Source organism: Aspergillus novofumigatus (assembly GCF_002847465.1).
Source record: "Aspergillus novofumigatus IBT 16806 chromosome Unknown P174scaffold_4, whole genome shotgun sequence".
NCBI lineage: Eukaryota > Fungi > Ascomycota > Eurotiomycetes > Eurotiales > Aspergillaceae > Aspergillus > Aspergillus novofumigatus.
In genome coordinates this window covers 668,934-690,377 of record NW_020194277.1, presented here as the reverse complement: position 1 = coordinate 690,377, position 21,444 = coordinate 668,934, and the positions used below count along the sequence as shown (strand labels likewise).

Below are 21,444 nucleotides of genomic sequence, written 5' to 3'. Positions count from 1 at the left end.
CCATTGATACAGAAGCTAGCCGTCACAAATGAACGTAATGTACAGGTACATCGAATCATGAACAAGTCAAGTGCAGTACCGCCAAAGAACCATGTAGCTTCGTATCATCAGTCATGAGTCGTCATAATTAGCGAGAACAAAAATCCACTCCCTCAACCCCAAACTAATACTCGATCATGCGAGGCTTGATATGCTCGACCATCTGAGGCGGGAGCTCATCCTCCCGGACCAAATTCAGCGCAAGGAGATCCGCCCAGAAGAACATCGCCCGATCCTGCGCGTAGGCAAGATAGTCAAACTCGTCCGCCTCGTCCACGTCCGCGTCGACTGGAGGTTGCGCTGGTGGCTCAGCAGCTGCGACTGCTGACCCGTTTGAATCACTGCTGTGACCGTTCCCATTAGACGCTTTCGCCGCTGCGACCGCCGCAATCCCCTCCTCCATGCCGGGTACCTTGGCCTGTACAATTCCCCAGGCGACCCACTGAGCAGAGTTGAACACGCGCCAGAGTCTCGTCTGCTTCATCAGGAAGTGGAGCTCGGCCTCCAGGCTATCTTCCTGCGACTTCTCGGCCTCCAACTGGCCCTGGAGGTCTGCTTCGGTGGTCGAGTCGAGGTCCAGAGGCGCCAATGAGGTCATGGTCGCCGAGTTTTCTCGCATGAGGGGAGTGATGGACGGAGAAGCGGCCGACCGCACTCCTGGTCTATGGGTCAAGTACGAGGCGATGAACATGCGTTGCTGCTCGGGTGTTGGATAGTGTCGGTTGTTGCACGCCCAGGCTCTCTCAGGGTCGTGGTAGTTATAACACCATTCGCTCTGCATTTGAGTCAGCTGAGGCGCTCTTAACGTCGTCGGTCTACACTCACAAAATGGTTCGCAAACTCAAACCCCGGGGTATTTGCCGAAGCATACTCAAAGTCAATTACCACCAGTTGCTTGTGCTTGTTTTCAGGCAAAAGAAGCGGCGATTCGGAGGCGGGTTCCATTCGAAGCAGATTGCCATATTGAGTCTGACCCGATTAGTCAATGGACAATCGAAGACCGAATGCAAATGCCGAAAGGAATGACCTACATCATTGTGGGCAAAAACCAACTGCCGCTTGATCTCATTGATCCCTCCGCAGCTGGATACAAGCCATTTCCGGTAATTTTCGACGGCCTTTCTGAAGATAGGCCACGGAACACCACAAACAAACCCGCGACGGCGCCAGGGCTCCGAAGCTGCCTTGGCCTCGTTGTGCTCAGACTGGATTTCCATGTCGAGCCAGTTAATGACTTGCTCGCAGCGATCAACCCACTTGTCCCAGTTCTTGAAGACCACCGGGCCGCCTTCTCTCTCCTCTTCAAGCAGTTCGATCCCTTCGTGCAGCTCGCGCATACGTTTCGCAATCTGCTTCATGGTCTCCGGAACACGCAAGTCCTTGGGCGTAAGTGGACGCGCTTCGAAAAACTCCTCGAATCGACCGTTGTTGAACGTTCCCAGTAACTTGGGCCCAATGTTCTTCCGGCCTAAGCGGCGAAGAATCTGCAGCTCGTTCTCTCTGTCAATCAAGTGATCCACTTGCGGACCATAGATACGCAATAGAAGCTTTCTACGAGAATCATGTTAGCACTTATCGCCATGTAAGGCAGAAGCGACAGAAGACTTACGGCGGGGGCTTTCGGGGAACAAGAGAATAAGATCCATCCTCGCCCTTAGGCGGAGGGAGGGATTTTGGTGGGTTGACCACATACACAGCGTTGGTCAAGGCACCACTCAATCTAATTACCTCAATCTCGCCAGCAAGCTCCTGAGGAAACTTTCGCCAACCTTTGAGTTGAAGCGTAATGGCAAGGCGAACGATCTCATTCTTGAATGTCAACCAAGCTTCCTTATCCTTCGATCGTCGATCGTCCTCCTCGGCGGTCCCGCCTGTGTATGCGAGCGTCTTGGAATTGTCCAGTACTGCATCAACAGCGGGAACAGCCGAGTCAAGATCATACTGATCGGATTCGGATGCAGAGCCTCTCCGCAGACCCTTGATGCGGGAACGCTTCCGGGTTGGTCCCCGTAGGGGATAGACCGAGGAGGAGCCCTCAATGCGAGAAGCGGCGTACCGAAGGAGAATCTTTTCGAGCCTATCGAGAGCAAATGCATTTTCAGAATCGTAAGGTGCGGTCTTATCGAGAATACCATCGTAGTAATCGTCGTCGCCATCGCTTTCGACACCCTCGCCTGTCCCTTTCAACTTTGACCGGCGGGTCTTTTGTTTCACTTTCTCTTGCTGGAGCCACTCATATACTTGGTGAAACAGGCCATCGTGAGCGTTCTCTTCGCCGGTTTTCGCACCTTGCTCTTTCTCACACTGGCTCCGACATTCGCTTATGACGCTGGGTGTCTGCGATGTATGATACAATGGGGTTCGAGCCGTGGGTTTCTTGGCCACTGGCGCGCGGTGCTGCTTGGAAGGACTACCTTCAACCGCCGCAATTGCTGTGCTCGCGTGCCCATTCTCAGTGAGAATCTTCTGAAAAGAAGAGATATTAAGGCCAGTTCCCAAAATTGGCTTCACCCCTTCTAAGAATTGGTCAGATCCCATCATATTTCCTAATCAAAGGTACGGGCAGAGCAAGGAATATTGGTGGTGGATGCATGGGAGGTAATTCATAAAAGCTGCTTTGGGTAGACGTCGTGAACAGGCCATGTGCTCATGTGATCTCGGGACGGTTGAGCCTCGACCGACCAGAAGTACTACTGAGTACCAACTACGAAGGGAAAGCCAATTGACAACAAGAATAAAAACGTTTATCAGGGCTTAAAAAGTTAAATTGTACGCAAGGCAGACACCTACCTTCAGTCTCCAGACCAGAACCACCGCGCGGGTCGGCGAAGGAGGGCATGTCCGACAGTCCAGGAGGCGGTCGAGAACCCCAGCTCTCGAAAAGACAGGACGTTGATGAAATGACCAATAGAAAGTTTTAGAGCTGTCACATACAGACAGGAGGCCGGCGACACTCTTGTTTGGGGCGATTGGTTCGAAGGTCTCCAAAAAGAACACTGAGGTTCAAGCAACGTCGGAACGCAGTTTGGGCAGAGTAGAGACGCTCGCGAATCACCCGCTGGATAGACGGAGAAGGCCAGTGAAGAGTTTGGGAAGAAAGAGAATAATAGTAGCGGTCTAGTGGGGAGCCGGCAAGAGAAAGAGACACGGTTTGATTCTGGAAGCGGTCGGGAATTATTCCACAATTGCAGAGTGGATTCTCCTGGTGGGAACCACTTTTTAGAGAAGCCAAATCGCTGTTCGGGGATACTAGACGGAAGATCCAGATTGCTTGAGCAGACTGACCACCAGAACACAAAATATAAACAGATGCGACAGACTGATAAATAATATGGAGGAGAAAAAGAGAAATGGTGACGGAAATCATCTGGTTGGGAAGAAGGAAAAGGGAGTGGCGAAAAAATCCGCCCAAAAAGTCGCTTATCAGGCCAGAAAAGACTGTTGCCTCAGGTGACTACTTTCCCTTTCCAGGTACCTCATGAGAAGGATACACGAGTACCAATCTCCAGGAGATCATCGTCTAGACTTGCCTTCCGGTAAGCAAATGAACAGCTTCTGCAACGCCAATGTCCGCTTAGTCCAGAGCCAGTGGCTTGTTAGAGACAATTACACATTGGCCTAGCGTGTGTTGCACACTCGTGACTTGTTCAGCCGAAGCAGGTATCATCTTCCTTCAGCAGGCGTCAGATAAGAACAACGTCAAGATAGAGATAACCTAGCTGTCCGCTATCTCGGATGCTTCCAATGATCTGCAATGCAGATACTGATAAGCCTAGCAGGATTACCGAATGATTCTGACTGGCGCATTGGGGTTCGTTGCTCTGGGACTCCGGAATCAATTCCCCAGGGGCAGAAAAATAAGCTTGGCCCCGCAATAAGCTGGTTACGTGAGCGGTCTTAAAACAATCCAGTTGTTCATTATTCATCCATAATCATACTGAGATTTGTCGCATGGGGTTTTGCATCTGTACGAAAGGCCATAGTAAATGACTGAGCTGCTTGGGAACATCTGGCGTGGTAAGGACAAGTGGTTGTCAACAGAAGAAAAGACACTGAGGGAGGGGAAACAAGGGATTATATACGTTCGTGGCCTGAAAAATGCCTGGCTTGCAAGGCGGCCAAGCCAGAATCACGTTCCACGTATGGCGCAATCACGACTCCAATCACAACAATCCATATACTACAGTAAACATTATTCTCATTCGTCCCAATGCTGTGTACTGCAGGTCTCTGACCTAGTCATACCCTTCATACCAATCCTAGTTGTGGTAAGTTACACTCCACACCTTGAAGCCAGACTTTCCCCGTAACCCGACCTCATTTGATCCAGTAGCATACTCCAACGCGTAGCCTTGACCATTGCCGAGGAAAGTGATCTTAACTTGAGCCGCCTGGTCATTGCAGTTGGCTGGTAGAAGGGTACCACGTGGTCCCAGCTATTTACCATCCAGAGCACTGGAGATCAGGAAAAGCCCGCTCTCCTCGCCATTCGAATAGTGGATCACGTATCGCTTTTTCTTTTCGCTGTGATCAGGAACGGCTGGACTTATGCTCAGATGAGTGGCATTGCCGGCATTTGTGAGTGCGTAGCCGGCTTTTTCAAACACCAGGTAACGATCTTCGGTTAAGGTAACCAACGCATTCCTTGTATCCATCCTCGAGCCACAAGGCTTTGGAGGTGTCATTCTGCTGCCCGTACGGGACAGCTGGTCGTTGAACCAGATATTTGGCTTGGCAATTGGATATACCGACATACGAGTTGCCGACCATGGCGGGCGCATCGGCATTTGGAATATGAGGGATACTGTAATCAGGCTATCAAATTGTCAGTAGCATCACCGAAGCAGATTGCACTCCCGTGGCCTACATGATCCAAATCCAAAGCATTGACAAGGTTGGACATATGTTCCCGATGCCAGTGCACCATCTGATCGGTCTGATGGTTCTTGTATCCGCGAGCGGTCAGCCATTGTTCCAAGAACAGGATCTGTGAGTTGTGGTCTGCTCGCTCGGTGAACACACGGCCGCCCTGGTCCAAGGAGACACCATATAGAAGGGCAGTCGAACGCCTGCGAGATACTAACCATCAGTACAGTCCAGATTACAATGACACACGGAGAATCTCCAGCTCACCGGGTCCGACAAAGATCTGTCCGAATTTGCCGTACGGGTCCTCCATCCATTCTCCCGGAGTACCATCCGGGGAGTGGAAGGGCACGGCATGGTCTCCAAAGCCACCAGACTCTAACGACTGCGTCATCGTCAACCGTTATGAGCGGCTAATGTTTTCATACCATCGTAGCTGACGATCAGCAGTGTGGAGTTATACTTGGGGCTGTTCACGACCGAGCCGACCACCTTCTTTTGAAGCCATGCTCCGTCCTTTGGCATGTACGGGGATTCTCGGACAGCTCTGCAGGACCGACGAAGATCCACTGGTATAGCTGCTTCATTGCTGTATCGTGTCATGAAGTGAATGGGTTGGGAGGGTCATAATTGTCAAGGACGATGAGATCAGACATGCAACTCTCTGTAATAGAGAGAAGTGTACAGTGATGCCGAGTAAGGTAGGCTTGGGTAAAATTATTGAACAATGAAAGAAGTATCTGAGTGCAAAGAGCCAGCTTTTGATGAAGCTTACTAGAAATCTACCTAGCCATCCGATATTGGTATCACCTGTCCATTTCCCATTCTGCGTAATCAGACAAAACCGTCAATTGGCCGCACGTCGATATCAAGACATCAAAAGAACGAAACAAATCACAACACCAGACACCACGCGGTAAGAATAACCCATAAAACTACACAGATCGTGATCATAAAGCCCATTTAGGTAGAAGCGGAAGCCCACTCAACGACCTCCAACGCACACATGACAAGTATGAGGGTCGAAGGGAGAATCCTAGGATCTGTTAGTGTCTGAACCTTGAGCTTGAGCATGCAAGTAACTTACCAAACAACATAGCTCTGGAACAGAAGCTTCGACATGGCAGAGACGTATACATTATTGATCTGGCAAATCTGTGCCAGTTGCAGAGCGGACGGAGCTCCAGTAAGCAAGAAGCAGACGATTATGAAGATCGGATCGCCCAAGATACTTATAGGGACGTGTTTAGCGAGCAGAGCAAGGAGAGGTGCCATAATCAAGGTTGGCAGGAGCATGCGTGCCACGAGCGAGGCAATGATGAGCTTCTTCTCTTCCTTGGGATGCTCCATGTCTTCGAGTGCTTCTTGGGACAGAGTGTTTCGTGCGAGGTTGGCTCCTAGGACGACCAAGATCAAGGGTACAGCAACTTGAGCATTCTGGTTGATAGCTCGGGTGACCGAATTGTTCACGAAAGTATCCTCGTCGAAGAACAAGTGCTGTAGGGACGGCACGGATGCCACGATAATAGACACAAGCATAGCCCAGAGAGGAGGATTCATGAAGTCCCATAGGCCACGGAGAAACCTTTTAATGCCGCGAGCGCAAACAGACAAGGGCTTCTGTACACGGCTCGGAAGTCGACTGTACACTGCGTTTGTGCTCTTCTCCCAGCCGCTCGCGATACAGCTTGTCATGCGACCACGGCGTAGCCCCAGATACTCCTTGACTCGTGTGAACGGTCCCTTTTGGTGCCGGTGACCTTCATGCGACAACTCAACGTTCGGAAACAATAGGATATGGCCTCCAGTACTTTGGCGCGGAAGGAATGGTCCGCTTGGGGAGGCCCGATCAGGGAAGGGTGGCGGTCTGATTCATTGTTTTCTTGGCCATGAGTGGGCAGCTTCGTATAGGAATACGTCTGAGCTGTCACAGGGGTCTGTTCACCGGACCTGAACTCATCCGTGTCACCGGAAGAGCCCGCTGCATGGTGGCCAAGACTATCAGAGCTTCGAGTTCTGACAAGTGGCTCATCTGGGTCGGTTTGGTTCGGGTTGTCGCTGTAGCGTTCCTGCCCTTGCTCAATCCGGGTCACACCGTCTTCCCTATCTGCCTCTTCCAGGTAACGTTCCTTCGGAGCAAGAAGGACATGATAGCCCCAACTCCAGCGCACGAGCTGACCTAATTGCTGAAATATGAGTAGGTATAGAATTCCACGGGCCGCCACTTCGTCATCGTTGTCATTAGGGACTTTGCTCCAGTGAAGGCCTTTTAGGGTCTGCGAAAGCGACATGACGAGGGAAATAGGTAGGGAGTTCGAGTTACCGAAGACCTGTCAATAAAGGAGGTTAGATAGGGAATGTGGTGAAAAGATTTCGGAATACGTACAGCCATTGCCGCCACAAAATTGGCCTGTCGTTTTTTGAAGCGGAAACATCGCGATATAACCCAAGCACATGAATAAGAGACGAAGGTCTGAAGGATGAAGATAAAGGGGATGATGGCAAGATCAGTGATTTTCTCGGCCGTCAGTTGAGAACCAAGTTTGATGAAGACTGCGCGATATTAGCTTCAAGGTCATCCACTGGAGGCAGCAACAAAAAGCTACATACTCAGACATGGGGTAAACAGCATGACGTTGAGGTTAGCGACCAACTTCTGAGCTTCTGCATCGAACATGCCCTGTCTGGCAACTATGTAACCGGGCAAGCTGACACACACTACCTCCAACACAGCTTCGAAAACCAGAAGGACGAGGTGGAAGAATGATGGATGGCTCGAATGGCCGCCATCCTGAAGCACCCCAGCATTCATGATCCCCGATGACATTTGAGTCATGAACTGGCGAGGAACCAAGGCGTTGACATTCTGAAGCGATTTAGGAGACGTAAAAATGGCCATGGACCGGAGAAGTTATTAATCAGAACCACCCGACGGAGAGGATGAGCGGAGGATGTTGGTGGCGGAGCGCCGAAGGTGATGTCGTCGATGAGCGATCCTGACTATTATTTAAGGTTGGGGCTGGTGCTCGGAAAGTGAGCGACGGTCGGGTCGGCCTTCGAGCTCAACAGGGATTGGGAAAAGGTGAAATTTCAGCGTGAGAAAGCGGGATCAGGTGAAAAAAATATTATACTCAGTAGTAGTGACAGTGGAATATTGAAGATGAGAATGAGACGAGATGGGATGGAAAGCTCATGGTAGTTACAGGTCAGTGGCAGCGCTGGACGTGGCAGTGTGAGATGGCGAATCGCCCAGAGACTGAGCTGACGGAAGGGAGTCTTAGCGCCAAGAAGGCGAGGACAATTTAGTCTAGATAGTGAAGGAAGATCAATAATGATACTACAACGCAAACGTTTCAGACACGTCAATAATGAAACAGTTCAGGCAACCGGCTGAGATAGCGATGATATAATCACTACCTAATCCTTTGTGCGACTTCTAAAGCTGCCAGCAATGGTTTAACACCCTGTTTGAAGCTTCTTGTTCTTGTGGAGTTGATCAGCCATAAGCGCCAATTCTGACGCAAAACATGTGCCAAGAATCCAATCAGAATGGAAGGAAGCACAATAATGTCACATTCTGCTGTACAGAGTAGTGATTGGCTTTATCACTTATCTTACTTTGGCTCTCTATCAGACAGTCAGCCTACGTACCTTGGTACTTTTCTGGTAGGGTATTTCTCTATCAGTTGTACCCCACAGGTACTTATTTCGCTTGAGCAACTCCTTTCCGATTTGATGTGCGAATCTAGGTACAGACAGGTGCCCATAGAGTCTCTTTCTACTTACAGGTGAATGTCCTTGGCATGTTGTACAAGAACACATAGATCCATCGTCATTCTTTCACCACCATGCTGAGAGAGCAAGCAATTTCAAAAGGTGGTCCTATTTTATATCTAGATACTGCAGGTTCTTTACGGTCATCAGTATTATACAGCACTACAGTTATTGAATGAGGTATTCACTTGGACAGTCATTGGGATCTTTATCTCTATCACATCATGATCGGCTGGATCCCTGCAGATGCTCACCTCAGGTTAAGGAGTTCCCGATTGTCTGAAAGCAAGAGTATATAAAGTCATTACTAATTACTAGCCTCACTGTGGTCATTTGGTGGCACACTCGATTGGGCCGCAACTGACTCAAAAGAATAAAGAATGGAACCCGAATTTTGATACTTTGATACCTAAATTGTTTGTCAAGAAGAACCGCCGACAAGTTCTCTCGGTCAGACTGGCTCCCAGGCCATGCGCATTCCTGTCGCGCACTATTTGATTACTCCGTACTATCATCATCCGACATTATATGACTTCATCGGATGCATATGACAGGTAACGGGCTTGCTTTGGTGTCTATACCTGAATCAAGGTGGGAGAGCCTAGGAGCAAATATGGGCAATAAAAATAAGCAAACAATCAACGGACTTTGCCTCCATTCCGATCCAGGCAGTACGATTGGCTGATCGTAATCGTATCAGGTCAAACACTCATGGATTGCACCATCCACAGCAGCGCCACAACGGGAGGTTCTCAACCGATCGGCAACATAGCCAGTAAAGCCCGCCAATGACAGCTCCGTTTGATCAATCATCAATACCTACCTAGGTAGGTACCTTAGGGACTACGGAGAAGTCTGAAGGATTCGGGACAAGGATTTACAACAATGGACAGAAAGCAGATAACATAGCACAGTATACAGCATCTGGTGATGTGATAGTGAATGACAGCAAAGAACAGAGTTTAATACCTAAGGTATATTCTCCAAGCAAACACCTGAGAGGGGAGGATGAACTAATAACTTGGGAGGCTTGAGTCTGACGTAGTGTGGGGTTATCGGTTCTCCAGAAAACAAGATCAAAACCTGCGCTAGGATATTACATGCTGGTTATTCAGCAACAATAATGAGAGCTTCTTTTGACATGTGCTGTCAAAGCAAGAAATAGCCTACCTATCCAGGTACTATTAGAGCTATTAAATCAATGATAACATTATAGTTTAACTGGACAGAAACGAAGCCACCTAATTTGTCAAATTGAATTTGCTCCGTGGGTGTTAGCCATAGATCTGGACTCGCAGTTCCGTGTCCCGATGGTAAAGTCGGATAGTTCGGTTCGACGCAGCCTGTGCTTCTTCTTCTTCTTCTTCTTCTTCTTCTTCTACTGTTTCGTGGTGAAATCTCGTCTGTAAAGAATCAAGACTATGCAAGAGGTCGGTCTAGGGCTTTTGCAGGTTAGACATGAGTAGTGAATCAGTGGCCGAAAGAGTCGTTGATTGTAATACCTCTCTACATCGATAACAAATAATGTTGCTGCCTCGTCCAACTTGCTAAGGCGACACCCTTGAGCGCCTGAGGCCAACCATTGGCTGGTCTTTCTTCCCGCCAACGCACCAACGAGAGAAACGCATCCCCCGGCCATAGTATATGTATCTCGTCAACCCGAGTATGCGATTATATGGTTGATGGTTGTTGATGACTACTTCCACTGCTCTACTACTAATATCTCATTCCACTATCATAATTAAACTGGCATTCCGCCATCTCCCAAGTCAACCCAGGTTCAAACAAGACGTGCTCATTCCTTGATCAATCCTTGAACAGCTGGAAATTTCTCGACCATCCACAGCCAAGATTTCCCAGGTTGCTTGGCTGCCACACTTGCCCCAGGCATAATTCCCTGGATCTCCATCTTTTATCTCAAACCTCCCTCCCCTCTTTCGCTTTCTTATGCTTCTTTCCTGTACCTCTGGAAATCTAATCCGTTCATACAATTACCCGGCCTTCCCCTCCCTGCCGTCTTCTCAAGGTACCGGGGGACTTTGCAAGTAATTCACACTACTTGAGTTTCATCTATCCAGCCTTGTTTTCGGTATGATTCTTGCCCCGCGTTGAGGCGAACTGCCACTGTTTCCTTGAACCCGCAGGCTCTTTCACGGCAGGTGTCTAACTCTTGTGACAGCAGCAGTGTTCATTTACAAAAGCTTCGATCTATCGCTTCAGAAAACTAGCTCAATCTGGATTCTCCACCTTCCCTCCTTTCGTGACCGCCGTCCTGGGTTGTCCGTAATCCCGATCGATAGAAAGTACTCGAAACGGCACCCTCTTTCCCATCCACTCCAAGATGAGCGCGGCTACAATGTGCCCAGAGCAAGAACCGGTCGCAGAGGTTCCCTCCGCTCAAGTCGAAATTGACAACCGATCCGACAACACAACGGACGATGACCTTTCGCCCTCTGTCACTGCTCCTCCGTCTCTTACTTCGGTACCATCCCTTCGGCCGGACCGTGATATGACATCGGGGATAAGTGCTTCGTCTACTCATTTGGGCCAAATCAATGCGGCTCGGCGTGGTGCAGGGGCGCCGACACTGCCGCACGCCTCCATGAGTGGCGCGCAGCCGGGCGGCTTGAATCAGGACATCTTGGCCAAGATGAAGGCCTTCTCCCTCTCCAGACAGGGTACTCCCCCGCATTTACCTCATGCTGTCTCTACCGGAACAATCCCTTCGTCCAGACCAAGCATTTCCAGTTCGCCAAGTCCGGTAGGAGGGCCATCGCCTCCGATGGGAGGTGCACTTGCCGGACGTCTTCCCCCGACAGCCCGCCCTCATGGTAAGAATTGGGCGTCTTCACCCTCAGTGCCGGGAGCTACTGCAGGTTCTCATTCCCCTTCGCCGAAAACCGGCAGCCTGGCCGCAAAAAGAATGAAGCCAGGGTTGAAACTGTCAGATGCCACCGGCCCTGCGACTGGTTCTGGAACTAGCTCGCCTGGCGATGGATCTTCGGACGCATCTGGAGGGTCGGCATTCAGCAAATATTCGGAGTACATTGACACAAAGGCAGGGACTCTGAATTTCAAGAACAAGGCGATCCTGCACGGTGGCGGCGTCGAATTCTCGTCCGGACATAGTTTCAGCATCTCGTTAGATGAGGTTGAGCGACTGGATGAGCTAGGTAAGGGCAACTACGGAACGGTCTACAAAGTTCGACATAGCCGGCCCCATATGCGCAAACCCGGTATGGGGCTTCGCGGCGTCATTAGTCGTCCAACTGAGAGCTCGACCCCGGATAGCACTTCTGCGGCTAAGCCCCAGGACAATCTTTCCGGTTACATTATGGCGATGAAGGAGATTCGCCTGGAGCTGGATGAAAACAAGTTTGCCCAGATCATAATGGAGTTGGATATTTTGCACCGTTGCGTTTCGCCATTCATTATCGACTTCTACGGCGCTTTCTTTCAGGAGGGTGCGGTCTATATGTGTGTGGAATATATGGACGGAGGCTCTATCGATAAACTCTACAAGGATGGCGTACCCGAAAACATCCTTCGAAAGGTCGCATTATCCACCGTTATGGGATTGAAGACCCTGAAAGACGATCATAACATCATTCATCGGGACGTGAAGCCTACTAATATTCTTGTCAACTCTCGAGGTCAAATCAAGATTTGCGATTTCGGCGTGAGCGGCAATTTGGTCGCCAGTATTGCGAAGACAAATATTGGCTGCCAGAGTTATATGGCACCAGAACGTATTGCAGGAGGCGGCGTGCAGCAGTCCGGCGCGACGGGTGGTGGAACTTACAGTGTGCAGAGCGACATCTGGAGTTTGGGCCTGACCATCATCGAATGCGCTATCGGTCGCTATCCATATCCTCCGGAAACTTTTAACAACATTTTCAGCCAGTTGCATGTGAGTTTCACCCCTTTCTCAATTAATCTGCATGGTCGAACACTTTATAATGTCATTTTTAAGGCTATCGTGCATGGGGATCCGCCAACATTACCGGAGGAAGGATATTCGGAAGAGGCGCATGCATTTGTCCGCGCCTGCTTGGATAAAAATCCCAGCAAGCGCCCTTCGTATAGTACCTTACTGAGACATCCCTGGCTTGCTCCCTTGATGCAACCCCCGACGGAGTCAAATGGGACCGAGGCAACATCCGCCGCTTCGTCTGACGGCCAACCTGGCGGGCCCGATACGAGTACTGCGACCGAGGATGAGGAAGTGGCGGAATGGGTCAAGGAGCGAATTGAACGTCGCCAACGGGGACACCTACAAGAGGCAAAGAAACCTGCATTGCATGCAGTGGCCCTGGATGCAGTGCCCGGTAGCCCTCTGCTTGATGATCCCTCCTCGCTACCGTCGCTTTCTTAGGACAATCCTGTCTGGCCAGCTCATCTCTTATAATCACCTGAACATTTCATTCTTCTCAATAATCTCCATTCTCTATCTTCTATTTCCTGTTGGACCGAGCGAGTGCATGAACGGAGGACTTGTTGGCGCTGGCGCCGTCTGGGCAGTTCTCCATTTCCTTCAACCTGCAATTTTCATCATTGATGCTGTTGTTTCTCTTCAAACTCACATCTACGTGCTGCAAAGCTTTACTTATGTGTGATGAATTCCGAAATGTAAAGTACCGGCAGCTTGGATTCCTATTGTCTCTCATGTAAATAGATGCATAACGTTCCGATACCCTTATTTCGGGTTAGATCATCTCCCAAAATAGGACAACCTCATATATCTCATGTCCTCCTTGACTATTAAAGGATTTGTCATTTCTCTGCCGGTCATCACCAAATGCTTAGCAATCAATCGCGTCACGTGTGGCTGCGATGACCAAATCTCCAGCCTCGAACGCTAAAATCAGTGCATATCGGCGAAGTCGGCGTTCATCTTCGGGAGATTAGGAAACTCGGAAAACGCCCGTCAATCTCAATAAGGTAGCCATTGAGAGGCAATTGGTCGTTGTGGACGGTAATCTGATTTCACTGCCTACTGCTCTACCTCCGCTGACTTCTTTGTGCGTCAGCAATCCGTATTCTCCGTCATCCACCACATCCCGGTTCCCCGCCAGCTTCAATCCTGGGAGCGTCCATTTTAGCTCTTGATTACTTTAGCTAGCTTTGCCCCTCCAATAATCCATCCTCCCTCCCTCTTTTCTCCCCTCATTCGACATCCACCACCTGCAGAGGGGTCAATAAAAAAACAGAAAAACTGGACCCTCCATGCTCTCCCGCTCCTCGCTCCACATTCTGCTTCCAGCTCAAGCATTCAAACCTCGTGTGCCGCAACTGATCCGTTCATCGACTATCGTTCAGTCTGCTCGAGTCATCTCTACAGTTGCAGATCGACGAACCAAATCGGCGATTCGAAAACTGGATTCTCCCGCTCTGATCTCCAAGACAGCGCCCCGTCTCGCCTCTCTCTCTCGACACTTTTCATCGACTGCGGTTGCGGCGGACTCCAGCAACATGGCTCCTACGGACGTTCAGCAGTATGACTATATCGTTTTGGGTGGTGGTAGTGGTGGTAGCGGTAGCGCACGGCGTGCCGCTGGCTGGTACGGTGCGAAGACGCTGATTGTGGAAAGTGGACGGTCTGGTGGTACTTGCGTCAACGTCGGGTATGTTCTGTGCCTTGCTCCCCGTGCGGCCCAGGGAAGCGTGGAATATGCTAACTGAAGCGTCTGCAGCTGCGTCCCCAAGAAGATGACCTGGAATTTCGCTTCCATCAACGAAGCTCTCCACGTCGGCGAGCACTACGGCTACGACATCCCCAAGGACATCAAGATCAACTACCGTCATTTCAAGGAAACCCGCGATGCCGTCATCAAGCGTCTGAACGGTGCCTACGAGAGAAACTGGGGCAAGGAAGGCATCGACCTCGTGCACGGCCGCGCTCAATTCGTCGAACCCAAGGTCATCGAGGTTACGCTCAATGACGGCGCAAAGGCGCGGTACTCGGCGCCACACATTCTCATCGCGACCGGTGGCCGGCCCACCATTCCCCCTATCAAGGGCGCCGAACATGGTATCACCAGCGACGGGTTCTTTGAGATCGAGGAGCTCCCGCCCAAGGTTGCTGTCGTGGGTGCGGGTTACATTGCCGTCGAGCTGGCTGGTGTCATGGCCGCAGTTGGCGTGGAGACCCACATGTTCATTCGGGGCGAGACGATGCTGCGCAAGTTCGACCCTATGATTCAGAAGACGATGACGGAGCGGTACGAAGCGACCGGCGTGCGCATGCACAAGAAGCATGGCGGGTTCAAGGAGGTGCAGCTGGTGAAGGACGGCAAGGGCAAGGACAAGGTGCTCAAGCTGATCGGCAATGACGGGTCGGAGGAGGAATTCAACGAGCTGCTGTGGGCTATCGGTCGTCAGCCCGAGGTCGAGGATCTGCATCTCGAGATCCCCGGCGTGAAGCTCAATGAAAGTGGCCACGTCGTCGTCGACCAGTACCAGAATACCTCGGCGGAAGGTATCTACGCCCTTGGCGATGTCACTGGCGTTGCGGAACTGACACCAGGTACGTTACCCTCTTCTTTGTCCCTCTATTGAACTTGACTAAATACTTTCGCTTCGTGTAGTCGCCATTGCAGCCGGTCGCCAACTCGGCAGTCGTCTGTTCGGTCCCCCGGCCCTCAAATCCGCCAAACTGTCTTACGAGAATATTCCCACTGTGGTCTTTGCGCACCCCGAAGTCGGCACCATCGGTCTGACCGAGCCGCAAGCCCGCCAACGCTACGGTGATGACAAGGTCAAGGTTTATTATACCAAATTCACCGCCATGTACTACGACGTGCTCCCGGCAGAGGAGAAGAAGAAGAACCCGACCGAGTTCAAGATCGTGTGTGTCGGTCCCGAGGAGAAGGTGGTCGGTCTGCACATTCTGGGTCTCGGCGTGGGCGAGATGCTGCAAGGTTTCGGTGTCGCGATCAAGATGGGTGCTACCAAGAAGGACTTTGATAGCTGTGTTGCTATCCACCCGACCAGTGCGGAGGAGTTGGTGACCATGCGGTAGATTATAGTGAGTTAGATCTAGACTGTGAATACAATAGACATTGTACATGCATGGATATATATATAATTCCGGCGGTATTGTCAGAACCTCGATTGTTTAAAGACAACTGGCCATTATTCAATCAATCTTCAGTAAAGAGAGAGAAAACAAAGAGAAAAGAGCTCGCCCTCTCCTACAATAGATACAATAGATATTATTTATTTATTATATCTATTAATATATGATAAAAAAGGTTGAGGAGGGACGACATCAACAAACCCCCACCACACAAAAAGTGTGTACAAAAAAGGAAGGCCCGAACCGCGACTCGAACGCGGGTCTCATCCATACAGAGCTCTTTTGAGAGCCGAAGCGTACACCATGCGGTGCTCAACCCCGAAGGATGAATCGTACCTCTGGACCATTCGGGCCATTCTATGGTAATGGTAGGATCAATAAGATTGATGAGATACTAAACATAGCAAAGCCCACATCAGCAAACCAATCCGATTCCGACATCACTCATACTCTGGAAAGATTCGAAGCAATGGAAGTGCCACATATTGATATCCAATGCCATCTAATATTAAACATCAATCACCATATTACCAATATCGAACATATTTATCTTGCCATTACCATAGAATGGCCAGAATGGTCCAGAGGTACGATTCATCCTTCGGGGTTGAGCACCGCATGGTGTACGCTTCGGCTCTCAAAAGAGCTCTGTATGGATGTTTTTCACCAGTCAAAGTGCTTGGAAGCAGTGAATCAAATAAAACATTAACTAGAGAGATCATTAAGGATATACCATCTCTTACACATAATTTGGAAAGCTTAATTCCAAAACGCAAAAAGACTTTGTATAAGTATTTTAAAATGTACTTAAAGCTCTAAGATGGACTTCTAACTTTCTACCAACAACCACCTCCATACCAAAAAACCAACACCAACCATGCCTGCCGAAACACTGTAACACTTTTCTGCCATCTCATCTCCTCTCTGCCTCAGCCTACCTTATTCATATAACCCTTTCAATCTACATGTCTCACCCTTTTGTGGACTAATGACCAATCATTCATCTTCTACCCTCTGTAATGCCAAAGCACTATAACTTGGTAGTACGTGCTGCTTACCAGGGACACTGATCACTCAAAGCCAAATCGGAGCCATTGTCTGCAGCCTGGCGGTGTTGAGCAATAGTATCCTCAGTATCAGTCTTGTTTCTGACGGCTCAGAGACATTTCGCACAGAAGAGGGTCCCGTTAGTACTGCGACTAACCAGGGAAACCAAGACGTCGACGAGCATCAGCCCTTGCTACAGAGATCTACGCGTCACAGAGGCCACCAGTTGTCCCGCCTGAAGGAATCAATTGCTGGTGTTTATTCCCTGTATGGAGGGGCAGGAATATTGCTTCTAACCAAGCTTGGAGGTCTACTGTTCGATGATCTGTCTCCACGAAGTCCGTTCTATATAATGGCCGGCTTCAATGCTGTACTGCTTCTTGCAGGGATCGCCACTGGAGCAATGATCTATTCGAAAAAGACTGCCCGCCGGTGCTGAGGCTTAGCTCGTACAATCAGCACCTACATATACAAGCCAACAAAGGACATCGAGTCATCTTCTCCCCGGGAAAGAAAAAGAGTGGCTCCTCCCATCCTTATGACCGTAAATGTTAGATGATGAGTACTGGTGGGCTTATCAGGTGCCTTTGTCGTCTTCCAGGCAAAGGTTACATTGGTATAGACCGCTTGGTAGTTATACGCACCGGGGAAGGTTTCAAGTTAAATCCGCGTCTCAAAGCAATTTTAGTGTATTGATAAAGCTATGGAGTGACTACGGTAATTAATCACATTTTGTGTATGTAACTCTAATGGGAGTTCATCTAAGTCTCCCGCCAGGGCCCAAAAGGACCGGTCCAAAACTTGCGAATCGCGTCTTCAGATGTCGCATCGGGACCGAGGTCCCACTCGAATCTGGACTCGCGTCTTCTTTGCCGTTTTGGGTAGCGAGCATCCTGCTTTGTTCACTTCGGACGTCTTTTTCCACCCTTACTTCCCGCTTCTTCAGTCTCGTCATCCTCATCCTCATCCTCATCCTCATCCTCATCCTCATCCTCATCTTCAGTCTCGTCATCCTCATCCTCATCCTCATCCTCATCCTCATCCTCATCCTCATCCTCATCCTCATCCTCATCCTCATCCTCATCCTCATCCTCATCCTCATCCTCATCCTCATCCTCATCCTCATCCTCATCCTCATCCTCATCCTCATCCTCATCCTCATCCTCATCCTCATCCTCTTCTCTTCCTCTTCCTCTTCCTCCCTGTTGTCGTCCTCCTCCTCCTGCTCGTCAGCGTCCTGGTAATTATCGTCCTTACTCGGACGTTCCAATTGATGTCTTCTTTCAGTCTCGTCTTCGTCATCCAAGTAGTACAAGTCTCGAAGGATGGTAAGCTTCATCACCATGTCCTGAGGAATACGCCCTATCCTAGGGCTTCCAAGTGCCCCAATGGCTTTTCGAATGGTTGGGAGTGGGGCACCATGCCACTGCTTAGGTGCTTGGGTGTTTTGTGCCAATAAGTGATTGCACAGATAGACCCGAGTATATTGCCCGCCCTGGGCGACATCCGTGATTTTCCCCTGTCTATACTGATACCGTGCATATTCATGTGCCATCGGCACCCTTCTCTTGGTAATATCGCCTTGGCGGCGAATTCTGTCCCTGAGTTCGAAACGGATAAAGAAATCCAGATCGCTGGGTACGAAGAAAAACACTAGGTCCAACGCATCATCATAAAATGCATGGCAATTGTGGCATAGCCCGACAGCGTTCATCATTGAAAGTGGGTCAAAGTTAAATGAGGCGTCGTTCTTCTAAAATCCCTGTCTAGTCTCGCTATTAGTGATAAGGCACTTGTCATGTTAATATATGGAAACCATACTGCTCCATCTGCTTTCCCAAGTACATGGGCAATCTGTATCTTTCTTGATCCGCAAGACCAACAACAATCGTCACCCATTCTCCTTATTTTTGCCTTGACGTGGTCTGTGTGAGAGAGAATGGAGAGAATGGATCGTCATATTCATAATGGATGGCTTAGAGAGAGAAGAGAGAGAAAGATTCTATCTACATGTACAGCAGAAGGAGAGACGTGTGTCGAGCTAGGCCTAATATGGAAGCGTAGGCGAGAGAGTAACATTCACAGTCTGGGAAGGAGCCAGATACGACAGTGCTATTTTTGCTGCTTGATGGCCGAGGAGGTGGTGGCATGCGACTGCTCTTAGACGCCATTGTCAGTATTGTTCTGGGGCTTCGGAAAACACGTGAAGAAATTGAAGCAGTGTATAGGATGAAGGATGAATAGAGCGCCACTTACCAGACACAATAAGATTTTCAAACTGTCGAGATTTGTTGTCAATCTCTTGATGCTTTGCCGTATAGGTTTAGGAAGGAGCGATTGCTTTCTACTACTGGACTTTCTATTCTTATGTTTTGTTGCGTAGTTCACGTCATGAATACACCGACTTGTGTCTTATGTATAACCATGGGACCCTTATAGACATCCGAACCAGGAAATCTGGTAGTCTACCATGATGGGCATGTCCGAAACATAAACGGTATGCATGCTCATCTTTGTAAATTTTGCTCGGTGCAAGTATGACTCTACTGGCGATCTAAAAAGAATGGACAGACAGAGAGAGAATAGGTATCTGTGCTTCCTGGTTTATGTTTCCATGGTAGATAGATACGTCCCACACTGGCTTCTTCATGTCACATCAGACCTAACAATGGTCCTCCGGTCTCGTCTCGTAAATAGCATTGAGACCACTACCTTGCAACGATGTTATAATGTCTGAATTCAGGCACCAATTAACTACAACTAGAACATTGTATTGATAGGGGCGGAAGCAGCACGTATCCGTCTGCCACTCCTATTCCTGCGGTCGCTACGCTTGTTAATCTGCATTCCTCTGATTGTCTGACGGACACTGAGGCTAGAGATAACACTGTATAATTATAGTCTCAGTACTAGTATCAATTTCTCATGAGTGGTCAGATCTCTCTTTCTCTTCTATTTATGGCATCTATTCTAACATTTTCCCAGATAAAGGCAAATGGTTCCCTTTCAATACCATCATCAGGTTATCTAAGACTAAAGGGGACAGGTTTATAGTATGCCCTCCTTTCTTGGCCATGTCTCAAAACTTCACATGTTAGGCACAGGCTGGCAGGCTGAGCATTTAGTATTATATCAAGTTGATATCAAAAGGTACCCTGCATGATTACACTCACAGAAAGCTGCCGAATGACTTCCCTGCAAACATCCACCTCAAGTCTTCTTACACACCCCTTCAAAACCACTATAACGTGAGACAAATACTCCTAAGGTTGATGTTCCACTCTTCATAGATGTCACCAGCTCTTAGCTTTCTTTCAATCTCTCCATTAGCAGCACCTGTGTTGTCCATGCCGTTAGTAGTAGTATGAACATCAATATAGGTGAGCTTCTTAAGTTAGGTAGTGCTAATAACCATAAGGTAATGAAGATCCTGCCTGGACTCCTGCGTCCCTGGTGAGGTAATCTAGAACCATCTCCAAGAAATGCTTGTGCTAATAATGCCTCCAGCTACACAATGTAATCTTCCATTTCTGCAGCATTACTGATGCTGTTAGATTCCGCGCTGCCATCCCTCGCGATGCTGATTAGGACCATTGTAACATTCAGTGCACAGCTGACCCGTAGGTCTTCCTGTGTTGTTAGCTGGTGTCAGAACTAATGACGCTTTGCTGCTATAGATGCGAGCTCGCTACCAAATGCCATACTGATTGGGAACTGCAGACGAGCTCGGCAGAGGCATCGATCATATCTGGTTCGACTGGCCGCTGAGCATGGCAAAGACCATGAACTGGAAAGATGCTTCTAAGCATAAGATGAGCATTCTTAGCCATCTCGTCCTCACAGGCTGGATGGAGAATGACCAGGAGAACATGCATAAATACTACCTACTTTATATAAGTAAGTAAGAGAAAAGAATTACTATGTATGCATGCTGATCCAATCCTAGTAATTACCCCCTGGATCATTCGGGCAATCTTGTATGATTACTCACAATATCCATCGCTTATCAAGAGCATTCAGTAGTCTATTATATACCCACTTTCTACTGTAGTTTGAGGCAGGTGAGGTAAATCAACAAAAAAGGAAATCCAGTAGCTTATGAAGGCTAGATTTTTGCAAAGTAAAAGCGAAATTATGTTTTCCGGCTCTGTATTGCCTACAGGTGCAATTGTTTCTGGTGGAGTATCATCTTCAAAGAAGCGCAACGACGGCTATGTCTGCCAATGAGACCTCTGAAGTCGGCATGGCCTGCTGTGTCACTACCTAATACAGTAGGCACTCCAACTTTGATATTTGCCTCTTTTGCTTTTGAATTCCTGGTTTCAAATTCGGTTTCAACTCTCAGATGCTAGAAACTCGGTAAGAGCTCATGCGTGAGGAGTCCCAACTGAACGCGCCTGTAATAATAGAATAAAGGGACCAGGGACTACCTTACCTGGTGACATCAGCATAGGATGCACGTTAGATGGTTGGATGCGATTATTAGACTTCATGTAAGCTTCTCAGTTTATTAGGTTTAACGCTGGCTACCTTATTTTTAAACTTTTTCACCCTCCTTACCTAAATCTTACAATGAGTCATTGCTAAACCAGGTAGACCTTTTTATTAATGGCTTGAATATCCGCTAGCAATAGAAGTGC

The 21,444-nt window shown here is 49.0% G+C and overlaps 8 protein-coding genes and 1 non-coding gene across 9 annotated transcripts; 2 read left to right on the top strand and 7 right to left on the bottom strand.

The window, feature by feature from the left end:
• Positions 1-163: 163 nt before the first annotated feature.
• On the bottom strand, positions 164-2,580 carry P174DRAFT_430720 (putative choline kinase; the record flags this gene model as incomplete). Its single annotated transcript, XM_024825654.1, has 4 exons — positions 164-814; positions 865-1,008; positions 1,071-1,590; positions 1,649-2,580. The coding sequence occupies 4 exons, from the start codon at positions 2,578-2,580 to the stop codon at positions 164-166; spliced, it is 2,247 nt and encodes a 748-aa protein (XP_024682329.1).
• A 301-nt stretch (positions 2,581-2,881) lies between these two features.
• On the bottom strand, positions 2,882-3,509 carry P174DRAFT_159939 (uncharacterized protein). Its single transcript, XM_024821200.1, has one exon. The coding sequence runs from the start codon at positions 3,404-3,406 to the stop codon at positions 2,966-2,968; it is 441 nt and encodes a 146-aa protein (XP_024682328.1). The 5' UTR covers positions 3,407-3,509; the 3' UTR covers positions 2,882-2,965.
• Positions 3,510-4,424: 915 nt separating this feature from the next.
• Positions 4,425-5,064, bottom strand: P174DRAFT_440982 (uncharacterized protein). Its single transcript, XM_024827192.1, has 2 exons — positions 4,907-5,064; positions 4,425-4,854 (listed from the first exon to the last, which is right to left on the bottom strand). The coding sequence occupies exon 2, from the start codon at positions 4,692-4,694 to the stop codon at positions 4,476-4,478; it is 219 nt and encodes a 72-aa protein (XP_024682327.1). The 5' UTR covers positions 4,695-4,854; positions 4,907-5,064; the 3' UTR covers positions 4,425-4,475.
• Positions 5,065-5,247: 183 nt separating this feature from the next.
• On the bottom strand, positions 5,248-5,898 carry P174DRAFT_440981 (uncharacterized protein). Its single transcript, XM_024827191.1, has 2 exons — positions 5,435-5,898; positions 5,248-5,414 (listed from the first exon to the last, which is right to left on the bottom strand). The coding sequence occupies exons 1-2, from the start codon at positions 5,490-5,492 to the stop codon at positions 5,302-5,304; spliced, it is 171 nt and encodes a 56-aa protein (XP_024682326.1). The 5' UTR covers positions 5,493-5,898; the 3' UTR covers positions 5,248-5,301.
• Positions 5,759-8,242, bottom strand: P174DRAFT_440980 (Auxin Efflux Carrier superfamily). The gene is made up of 5 exons (XM_024827190.1): positions 7,516-8,242; positions 7,292-7,458; positions 6,717-7,235; positions 5,993-6,678; positions 5,759-5,941 (listed from the first exon to the last, which is right to left on the bottom strand). Exons 1-5 carry the CDS (start codon positions 7,802-7,804, stop codon positions 5,869-5,871), a joined length of 1,734 nt encoding a protein of 577 aa, XP_024682325.1. The 5' UTR covers positions 7,805-8,242; the 3' UTR covers positions 5,759-5,868.
• A 2,396-nt stretch (positions 8,243-10,638) lies between these two features.
• On the top strand, positions 10,639-13,418 carry pbs2 (mitogen-activated protein kinase kinase PBS2). The gene is made up of 3 exons (XM_024827189.1): positions 10,639-10,768; positions 10,859-12,589; positions 12,653-13,418. The coding sequence occupies exons 2-3, from the start codon at positions 11,021-11,023 to the stop codon at positions 13,052-13,054; spliced, it is 1,971 nt and encodes a 656-aa protein (XP_024682324.1). The 5' UTR covers positions 10,639-10,768; positions 10,859-11,020; the 3' UTR covers positions 13,055-13,418.
• Positions 13,419-13,863: 445 nt separating this feature from the next.
• Positions 13,864-15,751, top strand: glr1 (glutathione-disulfide reductase GLR1). Its single transcript, XM_024827188.1, has 3 exons — positions 13,864-14,303; positions 14,373-15,205; positions 15,267-15,751. The coding sequence occupies exons 1-3, from the start codon at positions 13,906-13,908 to the stop codon at positions 15,698-15,700; spliced, it is 1,665 nt and encodes a 554-aa protein (XP_024682323.1). The 5' UTR covers positions 13,864-13,905; the 3' UTR covers positions 15,701-15,751.
• Positions 15,752-15,992: 241 nt separating this feature from the next.
• Positions 15,993-16,110, bottom strand: P174DRAFT_t82. The gene has a single exon. It is a non-coding gene; the product is annotated as a tRNA-Pro (tRNA).
• Positions 16,111-17,565: 1,455 nt separating this feature from the next.
• Positions 17,566-18,518, bottom strand: P174DRAFT_450690 (uncharacterized protein; the record flags this gene model as incomplete). The annotated part of the gene is made up of 3 exons (XM_024828958.1): positions 17,566-17,656; positions 17,711-18,026; positions 18,062-18,518. The coding sequence occupies 3 exons, from the start codon at positions 18,516-18,518 to the stop codon at positions 17,566-17,568; spliced, it is 864 nt and encodes a 287-aa protein (XP_024682322.1).
• Between the last annotated feature and the right edge of the window lie 2,926 nt (positions 18,519-21,444).

Excerpts from the sequence above, each read along its gene's own strand:
- P174DRAFT_159939 (XM_024821200.1), bottom strand. The coding sequence starts at position 3,406 with ATGATTTCCGTCACCATTTCTCTTTTTCTCCTCCATATTATTTATCAG.
- P174DRAFT_440980 (XM_024827190.1), bottom strand. The coding sequence starts at position 7,804 with ATGGCCATTTTTACGTCTCCTAAATCGCTTCAGAATGTCAACGCCTTG. Across the intron at positions 7,236-7,291 it reads ATTTTGTGGCGGCAATGGCT|GTCTTCGGTAACTCGAACTC; the intron begins GTACGTATTCCG and ends CTTTATTGACAG. Across the intron at positions 5,942-5,992 it reads TTCCAGAGCTATGTTGTTTG|GATTCTCCCTTCGACCCTCA; the intron begins GTAAGTTACTTG and ends AACAGATCCTAG.
- glr1 (XM_024827188.1), top strand. The coding sequence starts at position 13,906 with ATGCTCTCCCGCTCCTCGCTCCACATTCTGCTTCCAGCTCAAGCATTC. Across the intron at positions 14,304-14,372 it reads GGTACTTGCGTCAACGTCGG|CTGCGTCCCCAAGAAGATGA; the intron begins GTATGTTCTGTG and ends AAGCGTCTGCAG. Across the intron at positions 15,206-15,266 it reads CGTTGCGGAACTGACACCAG|TCGCCATTGCAGCCGGTCGC; the intron begins GTACGTTACCCT and ends CGCTTCGTGTAG.
- P174DRAFT_440981 (XM_024827191.1), bottom strand. The coding sequence starts at position 5,492 with ATGAAGCAGCTATACCAGTGGATCTTCGTCGGTCCTGCAGAGCTGTCC.
- P174DRAFT_440982 (XM_024827192.1), bottom strand. The coding sequence starts at position 4,694 with ATGGATACAAGGAATGCGTTGGTTACCTTAACCGAAGATCGTTACCTG.
- pbs2 (XM_024827189.1), top strand. The coding sequence starts at position 11,021 with ATGAGCGCGGCTACAATGTGCCCAGAGCAAGAACCGGTCGCAGAGGTT. Across the intron at positions 12,590-12,652 it reads ACATTTTCAGCCAGTTGCAT|GCTATCGTGCATGGGGATCC; the intron begins GTGAGTTTCACC and ends GTCATTTTTAAG.